Raw genomic sequence first — 21832 nt, 5'->3', positions numbered from 1 at the left:
TGGCATCCTGGGAATTACAAGGCTGTCTATCTATTTTATTGCTTTATTCCTAGTTTGGGTTAAAATTCTGGCATTGGCCAGGCGCAGTAGCTCATGCCTGTAATCCCAGCACTTTAGGAGGCTGAGGCGGGTGGATCACCTGAAGTCAGGAGTTCAAGACCAGCTTAACCAACGTGGTAAAACCCCATCTACTAAAAATGCCAAATTAGCCATGCGTGGTGGCACATGCCTGTAATCTCAGCTACTTAGGAGGCTGAGGCAGGAAAATCACTTGAACCTGGGAGGCGGAGGTTGCGGTGAGCTGGGATCACGCCATTGCACTCCAGCCTGGGCAACAAGAGCGAAACTCCGTCTCAAAAAAAAAAAAAATTAATTAATTAAAAATAAAAAACCTTCTGGCATCTAATCCTATCTTCATGTTTCAACAATCTTTTGTGGTTTTTTGTTTTGTTTTGTTTATCTGTGTGTGTTTCTCATTTGTTTCTCTCAGCTGCCTTCCTAAGCAGATGAGAAAACTCAAGATAGGTGAAGGAAGACATCTGCTCCGCATCTTATAGGGAGTAAAATGGCACAGTTGAAACTCAAGCATTGTCTTGTAAATCTAAATTCATTGTTTTTTCCCCACTGTATTACACTGCTCCTCTTTGCCCCTGTATTCACCACAGCCATTGTCTGTTATTGCATAATCATAGTATTCCAGCCATGCCCCCATAATTGTTCTTCTTAAATAAAATATATCATTGAACAAATAATTTTTTAAAATTTTATTCTATTTTATTTTTTATTAAAATTTTTTTTTATTTCTATAGGTTATTGGGGAACAGGTGGTGTTCTGTTACATGAGTAAGTTATTTAGTGGTGATTTGTGAGATTTTGCTGCACCCATCACCAGAGCAGTATACACTGTACCCTGTTTGTAGTCTTTTATCCCTCACCCCCTTCCCATCCTTTCCCCCTGAGTCCTCAAAGTCCATTGTATCATTCTTATGCTTTTGCATCCTCATAGCTTAGCTCCTAGTTATGAGGAAGAACATACAATGTTTGGTTTTTCGTTCCTGAGTTACTTCACTTAGAATAATAGTCTCCAGTCTCATCCAGGTTGCTGCAAATGCCATTCATTCCTTTTTATGGCTGAGTAGTACTCCATCATATATAGATGTGTATATATATATATATATATACACACACACACACACACACATCATATATAGATATATATACATCATATATGTATATATATACACATACATATATGTGTGTATATATACATATATATAGATGTATGTACACACACACACACACACGCGCGCGCACACACACACACACACACACACACACACACACACCATGTTGGCCAGGCTACACCAGGCTGGTGTAGAAGATACACACACACACACACACACACACACCACAGTTTCTTTATCCACTCACTGATTGCTGGAGGTTGCTGCAAATGCTATTCATTCCTTTTTATGGCTGAGTAGTATTCCATCATATATACACACACACACATGTATATACATATATATATACACACACACATATATATATATATGTATATACATGCACACACACACACACACAGCCCCCACCCACCACAGTTTCTTTATCCTTTCATTGATTGCTGGGCCTTTGGGTTGGTTCCACGTTTTGTAATTGTGAATTTTGCTGCTATAAACGTGTGTGCAAGTATCTTTTTCATATAATGACTTCTTTTCCTCTGGGTAGACACCAAGTAGTGGGATTGCTGGATCAAATGGTAGTTCTACTTTTAGTGCCTTTTTTTTTTTTTTTTGAGGTGGAGTCTTACTCTGTCATCCAGGCTGGAGTGCAGCGGCACAATCTGGGCTCACTGTAACCTCCACTTCCTGGGTTCAAGTGATTCTCCTCCCTCAGCCTCCTGAGTAGCACCACTGCACATAGCTAATTTTTGTATTTTTACAAAATTTTAACATGTTGGCCAGGCTGATCTTGAACTCCTGACCTTGTGATCTGCCCGCCTCAGCCTCCTAAAGTGCTGGGATGACAGGCATGAGCCACCATGCTCTGCCTACTTTTAGCTCTTTAAGGAATCTCCACACTGTTTTCCATAGTGGTTGTACTAGTTTATATTCCCACCAGCAGTGTAGAAGTATTCTCTGTTCACCACATCAATGCCAACGTGTACTATTTTTTTTATTATGGCCTTTCTTGCAGTGAGAATGGTGGTATCGCATTGTGGTTTTGATTCGCATTTCCCTGATCATTAGTGATGTTGAGCATTTTTTTCTATGTTTGCTGGCCATTTGTATATGTTCTTTTGAGAACTTCCTACTCATTGTCTCAGCCATCAATCCCTTTTTGGTGGGATTGTTTGTTTTTTCTTGTTGGTTTGAGTTCATTGTAGCTTCTGGATATTAGTTCTTTGTCAGATGTATATAGATTGTGAAGAGTTTTTCCCACTTTGTGGGTCGTCTGTTTACTCTGCTAACTGTTGCTTTTGCTGTGCAGAGCTGTTTAATTGAGTCTCAGCAATGTATCTTTACTTTTATTACATTTCCCTTTAGGTTCTTGGTCATGAAATCCTTGTGTAAACCAGTGTGTAGAGGAGTGTTTCCAATGTTATCTTCTAGAATTTTTATAGTTTCAGGGCTTAGATTTAAGTCCTTAATCCATCTTCAGTTGATTTTTGTGTAAAGTGAGAGAAGAAGAGCCAGTTTCATTCTCCCACATATGGCTAGCCAATTATCCCAGCACCATTTGTTGAAAAGTGTGTCCTTTCCCCACTTTATGTTTTTGTTTGCCTTGTTGAAGATCAGTTAGCTGTAAGTATTTGGGTTTACTTCTGGATTCTCTATTCTGTTCCATTGGTCTATGTGCCTATTTTTATACAGTACCATGCTGTTCTGGTGAGTATGGCCTTATAGTATAGTTTGAAATCAGGTAATATGATGCCTCCAGTTTTGTTCTTTTTGCTTAGTCTTGCTTTGGCCATGCGGACTCTTTTTTGCTTCCATATGAAATTTTGAATTTTTTTTTCTAGTTCTGTGAAGAATAATGGTGGTATTTTGATGGGAATTGCATTGAATTTGTAGATTGCTTTTGGCAGTATGGCCATTTTCCCAATATTGATTCCACCCATCGATGAGCATGGGATGTGTTTCCGTTTGTTTGTGTCGTCTGTGACTTCTTTCAGCAGTGTTTTGTAACTAACATTAATGCAGTGTTTTGTAGTTTTCCTTGTAGAGGTCTTTCACCTCCTTGGTTAGGTATATTCCTAAGTATTTTTTTTTTTTTTTAGCTCGTCCCGGACTTTTTTTTGTTGGTAATTTTTAAATTATCATTTCAGTTTGGCTGCTTGTTATTGGTCTGTTCAGACTATCTAATACTTCCTGATTTAAGCTAGGAGGGTTGTATTTTTCCAGGAATTCTTCCATCTCTTCTAGGTTTTTTAGTATATGCGCATAAAGGCGTTCATGGTTGCCTTGAATGACCTTTTGTATTTCTGTGGTGTCAGTTGTAGTATCTCCCATTTTGTTTCTTACTGAGCTTATTTGGATTTTCTCTCTTCTTGGTTAATCTTGCCAGTGGTCTATCAATTTTATTTATCTTTTCAAAGAACCAGCTTTTTGTTTAATTTGTCTTTTGTATTGTTTTTGTTTGTTTCAATTTCATTTAGTTCTGCTCTGATATTGGTCATTGCCTTTCTTCTGCTGGGTTTGGGTTTGGTTTGTTCTTGTTTCTCTAGTTCCTTGAGGTGTGACCTTAGGTTGTCTATTTGTGCTGTTTCAGACTTTTTGATGTAGGCATTTAAAACTATAAACTTTCCTCTCAGCACCACCTTTTCTGTGTCCCAAAGGTTTTGATAGGTTGTGTCACTATTGTTGTTCAGTTCGAAGAATTTTTTAATTTCCATCTTGATTTCATTTTTGACCCAGTGATCATTCAGGAGCAGGTTATTTAATTTCCAGGTATTTGCATGGTTTTGAAGGTTCCTTTGAAGTAGATTTCCAGTTTTATTCCATTGTGATCTGAGAGAGTGCTTGATATAATTTCAACTTTCTTAAATTTATTGAGGCTCTTTTTGTGGCCTATCATATGGTCTGTCTCTTGGAGAAAGTTTCATGCTCTGTTGAATAGAATGTATATTATGCAGTTGTTGGATGGAATGTTCTATAAATATCTGTTAACTCCATTTGTTCCAGAGTATAGTTTTTTTTTTTTTTTTTTTGAGATGGAGTCTTGCTCTGTCGCCTAGGCTGGAGTGCAGTGGTGTGATCTCGGCTCACTGCAAGCTCTGTCTCCCAGGTTCATGCCATTATCCTGCCTCAGCCTCCAGAGTAGCTGGGACTACAGGTGCCCGCCACCATGCCTGGCTAATGTTTTGTTTTTTTTTTTTTTTTTTAGTAGAGACAGGGTTTCACCATGTTAGCCAGAATGGTCTCGATCTCCTGACCTTGTGATCTGCCTGCCTCGGCCTCCCAAAGTGCTGGGATTATAGGCATGAGCCACCACGCCTGGCCGGAGAATAGTTTAAATCCATTGTTTCTTTGTTGACTTTCTGTCTTGATGACCTGTCTAGTGCTGTCAGTTGAGTATTGAAATCCCCCACTATTATTGTGTTGCTATCTATCTAATTTCTTAGGCCTATTAGTAATTGTTTTATAAATTTGGGAACTCCAGTGTTAGGTGCATGTATGTTTCGGATTGTGATAGTTTACTGTTGGACAAGGCCTTTTATCATTGTATAATGTCCCTCTTTGTCTTTTTTAACTGTTGTTCCTTTAAGATTTGTCTGATATAAGAATAGCTACTCCTGCTTGCTTTTAATGTCCATTTGCATGAAATGTCTTTTCCACCCCTTTACCTTAAGTTCGTGTGAGTCCTTATTTGTTAGGTGAGTCTCTTGAAGGCAGCAGATGGTTGGTGAATATTGAGGGAACCCACCCCCAATATTTCAACGTAGGTTCTTTCTGTTTTCCCTAAGTGTCGGCTGATCCGAGAAATAAAGAGAAAGAGTACAAAGAGAGGAATTTTACAGCTGGGCCGCCAGGGGTGACATCACATAGTGGTAGGACCATGATGCCCACCTGAGCCACAAAACCAGCAGGTTTTTATTAAGGACTTCAAAAGGGGAGGGGGTGTACAAACAGGGAGCAGGTCACAAAGATCACATGCTTCAAAGGGCAAAAAGGAGAACAAAGATCACATGCTTTTGAGGCCAATAAAGATCACAAGGCAAAGGGCAAAGCAAAGATCACAAGGCAAAGGGCAAAATAAAAAACTCCTGATAAGGGTCTGTGTTCAGCTGTGCATGTATTGTCTTGATAAACATCTTAAACAACAGAAAACAGGGTTCAAGAGCAGAGTACTGGTCTGACCTCAAATTTACTGGGGAGCGGTCTTTTCCCATCCCTAATAAGCCTGAGGGTACTGCAGGAGACCAGGGCATATTTCCGTCCTTATCTCAACCGCATAAGACAGACACTCCCAGAGCAGCCATTTATAGACCTCCCCCCAGGAATGCAATTCCTTTCCCAGGGTCTTAATTATTAATATTCTTTGCTAGGAAAAGAATTTAGCGATATCTTCCCTACTTGCACGTCCGTTTATAGGCTTTCTGAAAGAAGAAAAATATGGCTCTGTTCTTCCTGACCCCACAGACAGACCTTATGGTTGTCTTCCCTTGTTCCCTGGAAATCGCTGTTATTCTGTTTTTTTTTTTTTTTTTCAAGGTGCACTGATTTCATATCGTTCAAACACATGTTTTACAATCAATTTGTATAGTTAACACATACATCACAGTGGACCTGAGGTGACATACATCCTCAGTTTACGAAGATAACAGGATTAAGAGATTAAAGTAAGACAGGCATAACAAATTATAAGAATATTATTAGGGAAGTGATAAATGTCCATGAAATCTTCACAATTTATGTTCCTCTGCTGTGGCTCCAGCCGGTCCCTCCATTCAGGGTCCCTGACTTCCCACAACAGGTGAATTCTTATCCTGCAGTTCTGTATCTTTTAAGTGGAGCATTTAGGCCACTTACATTCAATGTTAGTATTGGGACGTGAGGTACCATTCCATTCATCATGCTATTTGTTGCCTGCATACCTTTTTTTTTTTTTAATTGTATTTTTGTTTTATAGATCCTCTGAAATTTACGCTTTAAAGAGGTTCTGTTGTGTTTCCAGGATTTGTTTCAAGATTTCGAGCTTGTTTTAGCATTTCTCGTAGTGGTGGCTTGATAGTGGTGAATTCTCTCAGCATTTGTTTTTCGGAAAAACAGTGTATCTTTACTTGATATGTGAAGCTTAGTTTCACTAGATAGAGAATTCTTGGCTGATAATTGTTTTGTTTGAGGAAGCTGAAGATAGGGCCAGAATCCCTTCTAGCTTCTAGGGTTTCTGCTGAGAAACCTGCTATTAATCTGATAGATTTTCCTTGATAGGTTACCTGGTGCTTCTGTCCCACAGCTCTTAAGATTCTTTCCTTTGTCTTAACTTTAGATAATCTGATGACAATGAGCCTCGGCAATCATCTTTTTGTGGTGAATTTCCCAGGTGTTCTTTGTGCTTCTTGTATTTGGATGTCTAGGTCTGTAGCAAGGTCAGGGAAGTTTTCCTCAGTTATTCCCCCAAATATGTTTCCTAAACTTTTAGATTAGTGTTCCTCCTTAGGAACACCAATTATTCTTAGATTTGGTCGTTTAACATAATCCCAGACTTCTTGGAGGCTTTGTTCATGTTTTCTTATTCTTTTTTTCTTTGTCTTTGTCAGATTGGGTTAATTCAAAGACCTTGTCTTCGAGCTCTGAATTTGTTTCTTCTACTTGTTCAATTCTATTCCTGAGACTTTCTATAGCATTTCGCATTTCTATGAGTGTGTCTGTTCCTGAAGTTTTGATTGGTTTTTATTTATGCTATTTCCTTGAATATTTCTCCTTTCACTTCTTGTATCATTTTTTGGATTTCCTTACATTGGGCTTTGCCTTTTTCTGGTGCCTCCCTGATTAGCCTAATAACTAGCCTCCTGAGTTCTTTTTCAAGTAAATCAGGGATTTCTTCTTGGTTTGGGTCCGTTGCTGGTGAGCTATTGTGATTTTTTTGGAGGTGTTAAAGAACCTTGTCTTGTCATATTACCAGAGTTGTTTTTCTGGTTCTTTCTCATTTGGGTAGGCTCTCTCAGAGGTAATGTCTAGGACTGAAGGCTGTTGTTCAGATTCTTTTGTCCCATGGCATGTTCCCTCGAAGTGGTATTCTCCCTTTTTTCTTTCTTTTCTTTCTTTCTTTCTTTTTTTTTTTTTTTTTTGAGACAGAGTTCACTCTTGTTGCCCAGGCTGGAGTGCAATGGCACAATCTAGGCTCACTGCAACCTTTGTCTCCTGGGCTCAAGTGATTCTCCCACCTCAGCCTCCTGAGTAGCTGGGATTGCAGGTGCCTGCCACCACACCGGGCTAATTTTGTATTTTTAGTAGAGACAGGGTTTCTCTGTGTTGGTCAGGCTGGTCTTGAACTCCCGACCTCAGGTGATCCACCCACCTTGACCTCCCAAAGTGCTGGGATTACAGGTGTGAGCCACTGTGCCTGGCTGGTATTCTCCCTTTTTTCCTATGGGTGTGGATTCTGAGAGCCAAGCTGTCGTGATTGTTCTCTCTCTTCTGGATCTAGCCACCCAGCAAGTCTACCAGGCTCTGGGCTGGTACTGGGGGTTGTCTGCACAGAGTTCTGTGATGTGAACCATCTGTGGCTCAACCGTGAGTACCAGCACAGTATTTGGGTTGTCTCTCAGGTCCTGCAGGAGCAATCTGCTTCCTTCAGAGGGTCTATGGGTCCTCTCAGTTTTCCTGATTTATTCCTGTAGTGATTCTGGAGCAAAAATTCACTATGTGAGCCTCCACACACTGCTATGTCCATCCGAGTTGGAGCTGCAAACTAGTCCTGCCTCCCGCCTGCCACCTTGTCCCTGAACAAGTAATTTTTCTTCAGAGTTAAGAGTAGTTACCAGTATTTATGACTTCTAAGCTGTTTTTTTTTTTTTTTTTTTTTTTTTAATTCTTTTCAATTTTTTTGAGACACAGTCTCACTCTGTGCCTGGGCTGGAGTACTGTGGCACAGTCGTGGCTCACTGCTGTATCAAACTCCTGGACTCAAGTGACCTTCCCACCTTAGCCTCGCTAGTAGCTAGGATTGTAGGCATGAGCCATCATGTCCAGCTAATTTTAAATTTTTTGTAGATATAATAAGATCTCACTCTGTTGCCTGGGCTAGTCTCAAACTCCTGGGCTCAAGCTATCCTCCTGCTTTGGCCTCCCAAAGCGCTGGGATTACAGACATGAGCCAACACTCCCAGCCATCCGGGCTTATTTATACAAGCTTTGTTAGCATGTAGCAAAGGAATTATAATCTCATTCTATAATCTGTACTTCTTTTTTCTGAAAAAAGTTACAAAATTCCTTCCTTGCATTTTAAACTTGACCCCTGTAGATACCTGGTAGTGAAATTGCTAGATTATGTTTAACTGTTTTTTAATTTAATGTTTTCTTAGAGAAATTTTCAAAAATAAACAAAAGTAGAGAATATAGTATGTTGCACCCTCATGTAGATAATTTTCATTCTTCATTATCTCTGTTTTGAACAATACTAAATGATCCAACTTTTATAATCTCTTAACTTTCCTTTTACTATTGTGAAAGTAACGTACACGTTGTATTTTACCAATAGAGAAGAAAAAGCCAAAACAATGCTTGTACACTTGCAGTTTTAGACATCTGCTCAAATGTAAGTATATTCATTTGTTAGGGCTGCTATAACAAATACCACAGACTAGGTGGCTTAAACAACAGAAATTTATTGTCTCACAGTTCTGAGGCTAGAGGTCCAAGATGAAGACTTCAGCAGGATTATTTCTTCTGAGACTGCTCTCCTTGTAGATGGTCATCTTCCCCCTTTGTTTTCACATGGTCTTCCTTCTGTGTGTGTGTGTGTGTGTGTCCCTCCTGTTCTGCTCTTATAAGGATATGAGTCATAATGGACTAGGGCCCATCCAGTGAACTCATTTTACCATAATTGTCTGTTTAAAGGCTTTAGCTCCAAATACATTCTGAGCTACAGGGGGATAGAATTTCAGTAAATGAATTTTGGAGGGACACAATTCAACCCGTAGCAATAAGTATAGTGTTGTTAGTCTTGTTTTTAATGCATGTATTTCTTTTATATACTTAATTTGCACCCTGCTTCTTTCCCTTTGTGATATCAGAATATTCAAAGTTTCTACAAGCTGCTTTTAAGTATTATTAACTACATACTAATCTATTTTATAAGTAGACTTCTGTTGGAAACTGCATATAGATCTTTCTTTCTTTTTTTTTTTTTTGAGATGGCGTCTTGCTCTGTCATCCAGGCTGGAGTGCAGTGGCGCGATCTCGGCTCACTGCAAGCTCCGCCTCCTGGGTTCACACCATTCTCCTGCCTCAGCCTCCCCAGTAGCTGGGACTACAGGCGCCCGCCACCACACCCGGCTAATTTTTTGCATTTTTAGTAGAGACGGGATTTCACTATGTTAGCCAGGATGGTCTCGATCTCCTGATCTCGTGATCCGCCCGCCTCGGCCTCCCAAAGTGCTGGGATTACAGGCGTGAGCCACTGTGCCGGCCCTGCATATAGATCTTTCTACTGCTTAGTGTCCTGGGTTCCTTTTTCAGTCCCACATCTGCTCTCAGGGTTCTTTCTGTGCTCTAGCTCTTGGGCAGCATTTGCTCCCTAGTCTACTGTGTGACTGCCATCATCAATCAGTCTACGTTGAGATATTCCCTCTCCTTCCTTCCCTTCCAGAGTGTGATGCAGTCTCTGCAGCACCCACTTTATTTCTATTCCCAAAAGGAAGCACCTCCACTTCACAACTGCATGTCTCTGATAGACTTAAACTGTAATTTTTCTCTGTTTGTATCTGTCTCATGTAATAAACTATGAACTTTTAAGGAAAAAGGCCCATGCCCTATTTCTTTTTGTTTTCTTTGTGCTTAGGGTAAGACAGACAATGTAGTTGACATTCAGTGAATCTTAAAGGAAAGTGAATGAATAAATAAATAAGCAAATAAACCATATTCAGGACATTGTTACAGTGTTCCCTCTCCACTGGTATCTCACACCTTTGATTTATTTTTCTTAAATTTAGTCTAAATGCTCTAGATATGCATAACTTTAGCTTTTGTAGGAATAAATATGTCTGAATTTTTAGAATAAAAGATCTTCAAGGTGCTCTGAAAACAAAATGCCTTTTAGGGTAGAAAAATATATTTCAGGAAGTAATATACCCTCTAATTGTAAATATTAGTTTATTTTGGGAGAGCTATGAAAAAGAGTGAATTCATTTTATTATTCAGGAGATACTTGGTTTTTACATTGCTCCAAGCACTAGTATAGGCCTTGATTAAAAGTGGGGAATAAATTTATGCATGGTCCCTCCTTTCAAGGTGAACCTGCTAGCATAGCACTTTCATAAGAAATTGGTTAACTTAGCTCTCTTATTTTAGAGGATATAGAATAAGATTCAGGTTGTAAAGTCTACAGAAATATGTGATGGAGGACCACTTTGATGTGATACTTCATCAAGAAGGTAATGTTTTTAGAAGTTTGCTTCTTGGTAAATACAACCTTAGGAAAGAAATTGAAACAGTGCTTCCTGTTTTATGCAGTTAGTTTTAGATTAATTTAATATATTCAAAATATTCATGTTTTATATATTTATATGTTATAGATATTTTAAAATATTAAAACATTTTTTCAGTTAGGCATGGGAAATTTTTTTTGTCTATCTAAATGTGTTTATCATTCACATGTATCACTTTGATTTTGTAAATAATACCGCAAATTTGTTTTATCTTAAGAAAGAATAAAACTGACTAAACATGTATTTTTTGTTCTCAGGGAAGATTTAGAACCATCCAATTAAAAATTTTTAAAAAACATCTTGTCTCCACAGTTCCATCTCCCAACCTCTATAGCCAGCTGAATGCACTACAGTTTACTGTGGATGAAAGAAGCATTCTATGGTTAAATCAATTTCTGTTGGATTTAAAACAGAGTCTTAATCAGTTCATGGCTGTGTACAAGTTGAATGACAATTCAAAATCTGACGAGCATGTTGATGTTCGAGTTGATGGTTTAATGCTAAAGGTATCATACAAACAAGTAGTAGTAATGATTTAATTTTGTTCTTTTTATTTTACGATTTATTTTGTGCATATATGTATGTTACATTGATTATTAATTCATGTTATGTTTTTTAAAAAGATTCTCTTCTTAGTGGTCATTGTAAGTCCCCTTTACTCAATTTAATAAGATTTGAGGGGAAGAGTTAGTGTTTTATGTCTTAATAGGAAAGTAGTATTTTGGGGGAAAGGTCAAGCAAAAGAATTTCTGAGCTAAGTCATGTTCTTTTATCTTCAAGATGTGTGGATTTGCCAGTTGGATGAGATTAATTTTTCTTCTCTTCTAGTTTGTCATTCCTTCTGAAGTGAAATCTGAATGTCATCAAGATCAGCCACGTGCAATTTCTATTCAGAGTTCTGAAATGATTGCCACAAATACAAGGCACTGTCCAAACTGTCGACATGCTGACCTGGAAGCTTTGTTTCAAGACTTTAAAGATTGTGATTTTTTTAGTAAAACATATACCAGCTTCCCCAAATCTTGTGACAATTTTAATCTTCTACATCCAATTTTCCAGAGACATGCTCATGAACAAGATACCAAAATGCATGAAATTTATAAAGGAAATATTACTCCCCAATTGAATAAAAACACTCTTAAAACTTCTGCTGCCAAGGATGTTTGGGCTGTGTACTTTTCTCAATTTTGGATAGATTATGAAGGGATGAAAAGTGGAAAAGGACGGCCAATAAGTTTTGTAGACTCATTCCCTCTTTCCATTTGGATTTGTCAACCAACAAGATATGCAGAGTCACAAAAAGAGCCGCAGACTTGTAATCAGGTATCTCTAAATACATCGCAAAGTGAATCTAGTGATCTGGCTGGCCGATTGAAGCGGAAGAAGCTCTTGAAGGAGTATTATAGTACAGAGTCTGAGCCTTTGACAAATGGTGGTCAGAAGCCTTCTTCATCAGATACATTTTTCAGATTTTCCTCTTCCTCGTCAGAGGCAGATATTCATGTCCTAGTTCACGTTCATAAACATGTCAGTATGCAGATTAATCACTACCAGTATCTGCTTCTACTTTTCCTGCATGAGTCACTTATCCTGCTTTCAGAGAACTTAAGGAAAGATGTAGAAGCTGTAACTGGCAGTCCTGCTAGTCAGACATCCATTTGTATTGGAATTTTACTTAGAAGTGCAGAACTGGCTCTTTTGCTCCATCCAGTGGATCAAGCAAATACTCTTAAGTCTCCTGTTTCTGAAAGTGTGAGCCCAGTGGTACCTGATTATTTGCCTACAGAAAATGGGGATTTTTTGTCTTCAAAAAGAAAACAAATTAGTAGGGATATAAATAGAATTAGAAGTGTAACTGTTAATCATATGTCAGACAACAGATCTATGAGTGTTGACCTTAGCCATGTCCCTTTAAAGGATCCTTTGCTTTTTAAATCAGCTAGTGATACAAATCTGCAAAAAGGCATTTCTTTTATGGACTATTTATCAGATAAACATTTAGGGAAAATAAGTGAAGATGAAAGTAGTGGACTTGTTTACAGAAGTGGCTCAGGAGAAATTGGATCAGAAACAAGTGACAAAAAGGATTCATTTTATACAGATTCAAGTAGTATCTTAAACTACAGACAAGATTCGAATATGCTTTCATTTGACAGTGATGGTAATCAAAACATACTTTCAAGTAGTTTAACTAGTAAAGGAAATGAAACCATAGAGTCCATCTTTAAAGCTGAAGATTTGCTTCCAGAAGCAGCTTCACTCTGTGAAAACCTGGATATCAGTAAAGAAGAGACCCCCCCAGTTAGAACACTTAAATCACAGTCATCTTTAAGGTAACAACATTTTATTGGCCTTTTTAAAAATTAATTTATTTTGTGGAGTGTGTGTGCCTATGAGTGTATTTTGTTTTGAGGCAGAAAAACTCATGAAAAAATATGGCATCGTTAACATGTAGAAGAGTAGATGTTTCAAAATATGAAAACATTTTGAGCTTATACGTTTAAATGTGATTTCAGCTATGGATGCTATATACATATTTTAATTTTCTTAGAAGTATTTTTTAGATAGAATTCTTTTCTCTATATGTAATAACTTTCTAATAATTTTGTTAACAGTGGAAAGCCTAAGGAACGTTGCCCACCCAACCTGGCTCCTCTCTGTGTTTCTTATAAGAATATGAAAAGAAGCTCTTCACAAATGTCATTGGATACCATTTCACTTGACAGCATGATATTGGAAGAACAGTTGTTAGAAAGTGATGGAAGTGATAGCCATATGTTTTTGGAAAAAGGTAAAGTTATGATATGGTTTAAGAATTCATATTACATTCATACACCTTAGGAGAAAAGGAATGCTTTTAGTTCAATAATTGTTAACTGTACCCATGCTTTTTAAAGTTATTGAACATAACTAAAAATAACTGAATATTTCTACTTATATTCAGTAAATTGTTAATAATATTTAGTTATTTTTAGATATATTCTAATTGTTCATTATAGCCCCCCCAAAAGACTTATTTATACATACATGGACTGTACAAGAGTACCTAACTTTCCTCTAATGGTTGTTCCATTGTTTCTTTTAACCAGATACTCCTGCCTCTCTATGGCTGAGATCCAGCAATTATATGTATGCAGTCATTTAGACCATAAAGCAGGCGACATTAAGGCTACCAGCCTCTATTACAGAGACTCCTATATTTGGAAATTTGATTAGGTGGGCTTAATTTGCATGGTGAATTCTACTGATTTACAAAATTAGGATTCTTTCACATATATGATAGTATATGGTGTAACTACATGATTTTCCCATTTTGTTGAGAGACAACCAATGCCCCAGTAAAGACTGCTAGAAATGACTTAGAAGGTGTTAGTTGCATCTCCCTCATTAAGGCATTAAGGAGTTTGTAAACAGGAATTAGAAGCATGGGCCATAGTCAGAAAGTAGTTGCTGCAGACACAAAAACATAGGAGACCAGAGGCAAATATGAATTACTTTCTTTTTTCTTTTCTTTTTTTTTTTTTTTTTTTGAGACGAGCTTCACTCTCGCCCAGGCTGGAGTGCAGTATTTTGATCTCAGCTTACTGCAACCTCTGCCTTTGGGTTCAAGCAATTCTCCTGTCTCAGCCTCCCGAGTAGTTGGGATTGCGGGCATGCACCACCATGCCTGGCTAATTTTTGTATTTTTACTAGGGATGGGGTTTCGTCATGTTGGCCAGACTGGTCTCAAACTCCTGACCTCGAATGATCCGTGCACCTCCGCATCCCAAAATGCTGGGATTACAGGCATGAGCCACCACGCCTGGCCTGAATTACTTTCTGTTTGAAAGGAAATAAGCCCACTGATTTAGTTGAAAAGCTTAGATTAGATAATTAGTAACATAATAAATATAACAACTATATAATAAGTAATAGTATAATATGTATTATTGATGTAAGTACCATAATGGTAGCTACCATTTATTGCCAAGCAGTGTCTGTTTTGTTCTATCACAGAATACCACAGACTGGGTAATTTATAAAGAACAGAAATTTATTTCTCACAGTTCTGGAGGCTGGGAAGTCCAAGATCAAACTTCATCAAATTGTAAGCGTTGCATTTTGCAGTCCTCTGGAGGTCAAGAGAAGCTACCTGAAGCCTCTTTTGTAAGGGCCTTAATCCCATTCGTGTAGGGGCAAGCTCTCATGGGCTGATCACCCATTAAAGGCCCTACCTCTTAGTACTATCACTTTGCCAACACGTGAATTTCGAAGGGACGCATTCATACTGTTGCAGGTGCTTAAATAGTTTAGTTCTTTTAATTTGAATTACAACTCTAATAATAGAAGCTAACATTTATTGAGCATTTACTTTGTGTTGGTACCATTCTATATGCTTTGTATATATATTAATGAATTTAAACCTCACAATTCTATCAGTAGTATACTGTTATCTTCAGAGAGTGGTTAAATAACGAATCCAAAGTAACACAGCTAATTAGTGGTTTAAATTCAGGTATTCTGGCTCTAGAGCCTCTTGTCTACTATGTACCTAATTGCCTCAACCCTGTGAGGTATAAGTGCTTATTCTTATCCTTCTTTTACAGATAAGGAAACTGAGGCTCCTGAACTTTAAGTAGATTTCCCATAGTCACATTATTGTACGCAGAACTGGGATTGTCTTTCCTGTTATTCTTTTTTTTTTTTTTTTTTTTTTTGAGATGTAGTTTTTTTTCTTGCTGCCCGGGCTGGAGTGTAGTGGCATGATCTCGGCTCACTGCAACTTCTACCGCCTGGATTCAACTGATTATCTTGCCTCAGCCTCCCGAGTAGCTGGGATTACAGGCACCCACCATCATGCCTAGCTAATGTTTGTATTTTTAGTAGAGATGAGGTTTCACCATACTGGCCAGGCAGATCTTGAATTCCTGGCCTCAGGTGATCCTCCCATCTCAGCCTCCCAAATTGCTGGGATTACAGGTGTGAGCCAACATGCCTGGCCTCTTGTTTGTTATTCTAAGCTAATATTTACTAGGGACTTACTATACCAGTTACTATTTTAAGCATCTTACATGTATTTAATCTTCAAATAAATTGAGGTAGGAACTGTTATCTTCATTTTAAAGGTGAGGCAAACAAAGCCTAGGGAGGTAAGCAGCTTGCCCAAAGTTATACAGCTAGTAAGTGGTAGAGTTTAGCATTTGAACCCAGTTAGTCAGACTTCAAAGTCTGAGCTCTTCTATCTGACACAAACACATCTTAAAAAAATTTACTCTTTACATAAGTCAGAGAAAAATCTCTTTGCTAGATTCTAGTTTACTTTATCTTGGTGGGAGACACTAGTCAGTTTACCTTACATGATAGATGATATTTAATAACAACAATAGCAAACATTTATTAAACCACCCCTAGTCATGTTGCCAAGTGCTATAAAACACATTAATTTATCTAATCCTTAAGACCATCATATGAGGTGGTTATTATTATTGATCACTTTTCTATAGATTTAGAAACTAAAGCTTAAAGAAATAAGGTATCTGGTCCAAAAGTTATAGCCAGGAAGCAGTAAGAGGCAGATTTGTCAGCTAGTCTGACTGATGAGCCCAAGTTTTTAACCAACCATTAAGCTATTCTAGCTCCCTAGACTTGGGGAATGTGTACCATACATAAACAAAAATTCTCTGTCTAACTCTGTTATAATTCATAGCAATCTTTCCAGCATATCACTTAAATGTAGAAGAGATAGTAATATGTGTCATGAAAATCTATTCTAGATTTCAGATAGCTCTAGTTCCCCTGTGTCCCCTTTATGATTTAAAATCCTACCTTAACAGAGGATTTTTGTCCTGTGATCAAAATATATTTCAAAAACAATGTTCTTGTGGCAGATAACCCTACTTAATCTGAAAGCATCAGTGATTTTATTATTTCTAATAATTAAATAATAAGTAAAAGTGACTACCACTCAATGTGGAAAACTTGGAAAATACAACCACAATTTGGAGAGTAAAATCACCAAAAAGTCTCACATTCACAATATATCAGCTGTTACTTATTTTATGAATTTGTGTATGTACCCATATATATGTATGTTTGCTGTCACATTATGTATTTGGCTTGTAACCTACTTTTTATCATCTGTAAGTATTCTCTAATATTATTTAAACTCCTTTGAAAATATTTTTAAGCCTATTGTCATAAGAATGTACCATAGCCTTTTAAAGATTTCCCTGATGTTGGATGTTTAGATTGTTTGTAATTTATCAGTTATAAAAGTGCTATAATTATATTATTGTTCACAAATTTTTGTCTGCATTTTTGATGACTATCTTAGAATATATTCCAGCAGTAGACTATTTTTAGGATCTTAAAAAGTGTGGACTTTCTGTGTAACATTTTAATGATATACATTCCTGGTTCTTTTGGACAGTGACTTATTTTTATGTCAGGGTCATTAATTTTCATTGGAAGGAGACTCTTGGTATTTTGTTTTGTTTTAATTTTACAAGAAATATATGAATATTCTCTCATTTAAAAAGGAGAATAAGGGAGATACTAAGGTGATATCTTCAATTTTTACTCTAGGCATTTCCATAAATCAGATAATATGGAAATGCCTAGAGTAAAAATTGAAGATATCACCTTAGTATCGTATCACCCTTACTGTCTCCTTGATATCATTCTCCACTGCAGAAGTAACTACCATCAACTTTTGGTATATATGCTTCCAGGCTTTTATCTATGTATTTTTATATACGTGTGTGGGTGTGTCAGATACATACAAAGGTATGTGTATACAAAAAGATATGTATGTGCATGTGTGCATGTATACATATTTGTGAATGTATGTACATATTTATGAACACATATAAACACATAGCTGGACTATCAGCCTACCTCTGGTCCCTAACTAGTCTTTCCACATTTCTTCTTATCCATCTGCAGTTTATTCTTTATTCTGTAGCCAAAATATATATATATTTTTGATACCAAGTCTCTGTCGCCCAGGTTGGAGTGCAGTGGTATGATTTCAGCTCACTGCAACCTCCGCCTCCTGGGTTCAAGTGATTCTCTTGCCTCCTCAGCCTCCCAGATAGCTGGGATTACAGATGTGTGCCACCACAGCCAGCTAATTTTTGTATTTTTAGTCGAGATGGGGTTTTACCACGTTGGTCAGGCTGGTCTCGAACTCCTGACCTCAGGTAATCCACCCGCCTCAGCCTCCCAAAGTACTGGGATTACAGGTGTGAGCCACTGTACCTGGCCAGGCAAAATGCTCTTTTAAAAAACACAAATTTGGCCGAGTGCGGTGGCTCACGCCTGTAATCCCAGCATTTTGGGAGGCTGAGGCGGGCGGATCGCGAAGTCAGGAGATGGAGACCATCCTGGCTAACATGGTAAAACCCCGTCTCTACTAAAAATACAAGAAATTAGCCAGGCATAGTGGCACACGCCTGTAGTGCCAGCTGCTCAGGAGGCTGAGGCAGGAGAATCGCTTGAACCCAGGAGGCGGAGGCTGCAGTGAGCGGAGATCGCACCACTGCACTCCAGCCTGGGCGACAGAATGAGACTGTCTTAAAAAAAAAAAAAAAAAAAACAGAAAAGAAAAAACAACAACAACACAGATTTGATCATGTCATTTTCCACTGTACTGCTGATAACTTGTAATTACTTTAAGGCTATTAAATTAAAATCCTTAACATTACTGACAATGCTCTGTGTGATGTGGCTCCAGCTTACTTTTTCTGATGTTTTCCCATGTACTCATTATACTTCAGATGGATCATAGTTTGTTTCAGTCTTCATCTCACTTTCTTTACTGTGATAAACTTTTCCATCTCAGTCTGTTGTACCTGTTTCTGGAATGCTCTTTTTCTTTCTGTTTATTTTATTATTTTTAATTTTAATTAGAGTGGTTAAGGATAACTCTTGGCTTTATTTTTCCCACTCATTATTTTATCCACTCAGTGTTTTTCAGAGTCTTTTTGCTCTCCTTGCAATTATTCTTTTCCATTTAAATTAAAAAAAAAATTTTTTAAAGGGGGCCAGGCACAGTGGCTCACACCTGTAATCCTAGCACTATGGGAGGCCAAGGCAGGCAGATCACTTGAGGTCAGGAGTTCAAGACCACCCTGGCTAACATAGTGAAACCCCGTCTTTACTAAAAATACAAAAATTAGCCAGGCGTGGTGGCGCGTTCCTGTAATCCCAGATACTCAGGAGGCTGAGGTAGGTGGAGGTTGCAGTGAGCTGAGATCACACCACTACACTCCAGCCTGGGCAACAGAGTGAGACTCCATCTAAAAAAAAAAAAAAAAAAAAATTTAAAGGGAGTCTTTTTTTTTTTGAGATGGGGTCTCACTCTGTCACCCAGGCTAGAGTGCAGTGCAATGGTGCGATCTTGGCTCACTGCAGTCTCTACCTCCCGGGCTCAAGTGGTCCTCTGCCTCAGCCTCCCGAGTAGCTGGGACCACAGGTGAGTGCCACTACGTCTGGCTAATTTTTTGTATTTTTGGTAGAGATGGGGTTTTGCTGTGTTGCCCAGACTGGTCTTGAACTCCTGGGCTCAAGTGATCCTCTCTCCAAAATGCTGAGATTACAGGTGTGAGCCACCACACCCAGGCTTGTTCACTTGAGCGGAAATATTATTTTATCAGAGATGTCTTCTTAACCCCCGATGATGTTAGGAACCCCTTATGAAATGCCTTTATTAGCCCCTCATACCACAAATGTATTCACAGGTATCTTCCCTGGGCCATTTATTTAATAATGTATTGAGCACCTACCACATTGCCAAGCACTATGTTAGAAGCTGACTATGGAGTAGTGAATATAATAATAAATTGAGACTTATGTTTTGTATGTCTTTAGGTTTTCTTACCTAATTTTTCTATTCATTTTTATGGCATTTTTTAAAAGTATTGATCTGTGATGGCTACCAGATTTTTAAAAAAATTGTCTTTTACCACAGTTTGAGAAATACTGAATTATAGCACGTTCATTGTTTGCTAACTAATTAGAATCTAATTTTTCTTGGTCCATTTTTTAAAGGAGGCAATGCTTGAGAAAGAGTTGAAGGGATAGTCCATTTTTGTTAAATAGGCATAGTGTTAGATCATGTGTAAAACTGACTTTAATTTATTAATTTACTTTTGTATTATTTCAGGAAATAAAAAGAACTCAACTACGAATTACAGGGGCACAGCAGAAAGTGTGAATGCTGGTGCAAACCTACAAAATTATGGTGAAACGTCTCCAGATGCCATCAGTACAAATTCAGAGGGTGCTCAGGAAAATCATGATGACCTGGTAATAGTCATTTCAAAGAGATTCTATGAAGATAAATGCCACCAACTTTATTTCATATTTGACGTGTATCTATTTTGAGACACTCATATATAAAATGAATTCTTAGATGGTGGGCAATTCATTTTGCAGCTTTTGTTCTTGAAAATGCTTCCCCCCAATCAATTTTTTTTCCTTTGATTTTACTTTTCTAAATTTGTTTTATTCATGTTGAGGAGTGGAGGCTCTTTCTTTTTTCTGTGTTGCTTTTTGTGTTTTTATTTTATTTTTTTTAGAGACAGGATCTCACTCTGTTGCCCAGGCTGGAGTGCAGAGATGTATCCATAGCCCACTGCAGCCTTGAACTCCTGGGCTTAAGTGATCTTCCTGTCCCAGCCTCCCTAGTAGCTGGGACTATAGGTGCACACCACCACACCTGGCTGTTTTACATTTTTTTGTAGATATGGGGTCTCACTGTGTTGCCCAAGCTAATGGTTTCTTTTAAGCCCTCATGATGCAGTGAAATACTTATGGGAGACTTGAAAAATATATTATGTCTAGCTTTTGATGAAAAACATTTTACAATCCTTGTGACCTAATTTTTTTTTAAGTAAATGAAAGGTTTTTACTATCATGGAACAACGTGTTCTGTAGGTCACAAGTAGTATACTTTTGGTCTGGTAGGCCACATTTGTATTTTTAGAAGGTAATGGTAGTTTCCTATATTATTTCTTAAATTTTGTTTTGAACTGCTTGGCATACTAATATTATTTATGCAATCATTAATAGATGTCCGTTGTGGTATTTAAAATTACTGGTGTTAATGGGGAAATTGACATCCGAGGGGAAGATACAGAAATCTGTCTTCAAGTGAACCAGGTGACACCAGACCAATTAGGCAATATCAGCCTTCGGCATTACCTTTGTAATCGTCCAGTTGGTAAGTTTTTTTTTTTTTAATTACTTTTCATATACAATGGTTTAATATGTTTTAACTTTTATATATGTCTCACCAGCAATCCTATCTTGGCTGTAATTGAATTCAAGGAAAATTACATGTACTTATTATTTGTAGTTTGTGGTTCTTTCTATAGTGTGTGGAGCTTCAATAGGAAGATATAGCATAATAGTTCCATGGTATAAGGGGTAGTAGAGAGGAGTGATTTTGATGAAGAAAATTTTTGTTTTGTTTTATTTCGTCTCCAAAAAACTCATTTTGTTTGAAATTATTCCTGGCTTTACTCTATGGAATGAGAATGTGTGTGTGTGTAGATGTAGACAGATAAAAAGGCAAAATAAAATCACATTAATCAAGTTGTTTGTTGGTAAGTTCTCTTGTTCAGCAAGTTCACTCTTGTTTTTCTTGCTATGGGAAAGAACACTAACCATTACCAATTTGTGGCTGTTTCTTTTACCTTCTATTTTAAAAAATAAAAATATTTGAATTTTGAAATATTTAAATCTTTGGAGTTAGATTTGAACTCTTGCATTATTTTCTGGAATGTTAATAAGTAGTAATAACACTAATTAAATATAATTCTGTACCTGGAATACAAGGTTCAAGAGTAATTCTCCACCTGGAATTGTGAATGGAGACCTATCCTTGGTGTAAATAAATACACACATCTTTAATTTCTTGCAAATCTCCCCCTTTCACAAATATGCATATATTTGACCTGTTTAAGACTAGTCACACCCACGCTGAAGAAAAATAAAATATCTTCTCATTATGAATTTTTGAAACGCCATCATGAATTGATATAGCAGTCTTCTTATGAGGACCCATGGGATAAATAACTTTCATACCTCAGAAACTGAAACAGCTTTGCCTTTCCAGGACGAGTTTGTTTTTATCTTAAAGGTTATGTAAGTTGCAAAACTGATTATATTTTTATCTTTTTTGCTAGGGAGCTC

General features: G+C 37.6%; 1 protein-coding gene across 4 annotated transcripts in view; it reads left to right on the top strand.

The window, feature by feature from the left end:
• The window catches only part of BLTP3B (bridge-like lipid transfer protein family member 3B), a 102610-nt gene that overhangs the window by 69210 nt on the left and 11568 nt on the right, over window positions 1-21832 (top strand). For all 4 annotated transcript variants that reach the window (XM_032171007.2, XM_032171006.2, XM_032171008.2 and 1 more), the window contains 5 exons: window positions 10967-11160; window positions 11483-12987; window positions 13270-13445; window positions 19800-19942; window positions 20708-20858. In XM_032171007.2, the coding sequence (XP_032026898.1) occupies window positions 10967-11160; window positions 11483-12987; window positions 13270-13445; window positions 19800-19942; window positions 20708-20858 (2169 nt within the window). The remainder of the gene's footprint in view (window positions 1-10966; window positions 11161-11482; window positions 12988-13269; window positions 13446-19799; window positions 19943-20707; window positions 20859-21832) is intronic.

Source organism: Hylobates moloch, unplaced genomic scaffold, assembly GCF_009828535.3.
Source record: "Hylobates moloch isolate HMO894 unplaced genomic scaffold, HMol_V3 SCAFFOLD_12, whole genome shotgun sequence".
Lineage (NCBI taxonomy): Eukaryota > Metazoa > Chordata > Mammalia > Primates > Hylobatidae > Hylobates > Hylobates moloch.
This window is presented reverse-complemented; position numbering and strand designations above follow the sequence as displayed.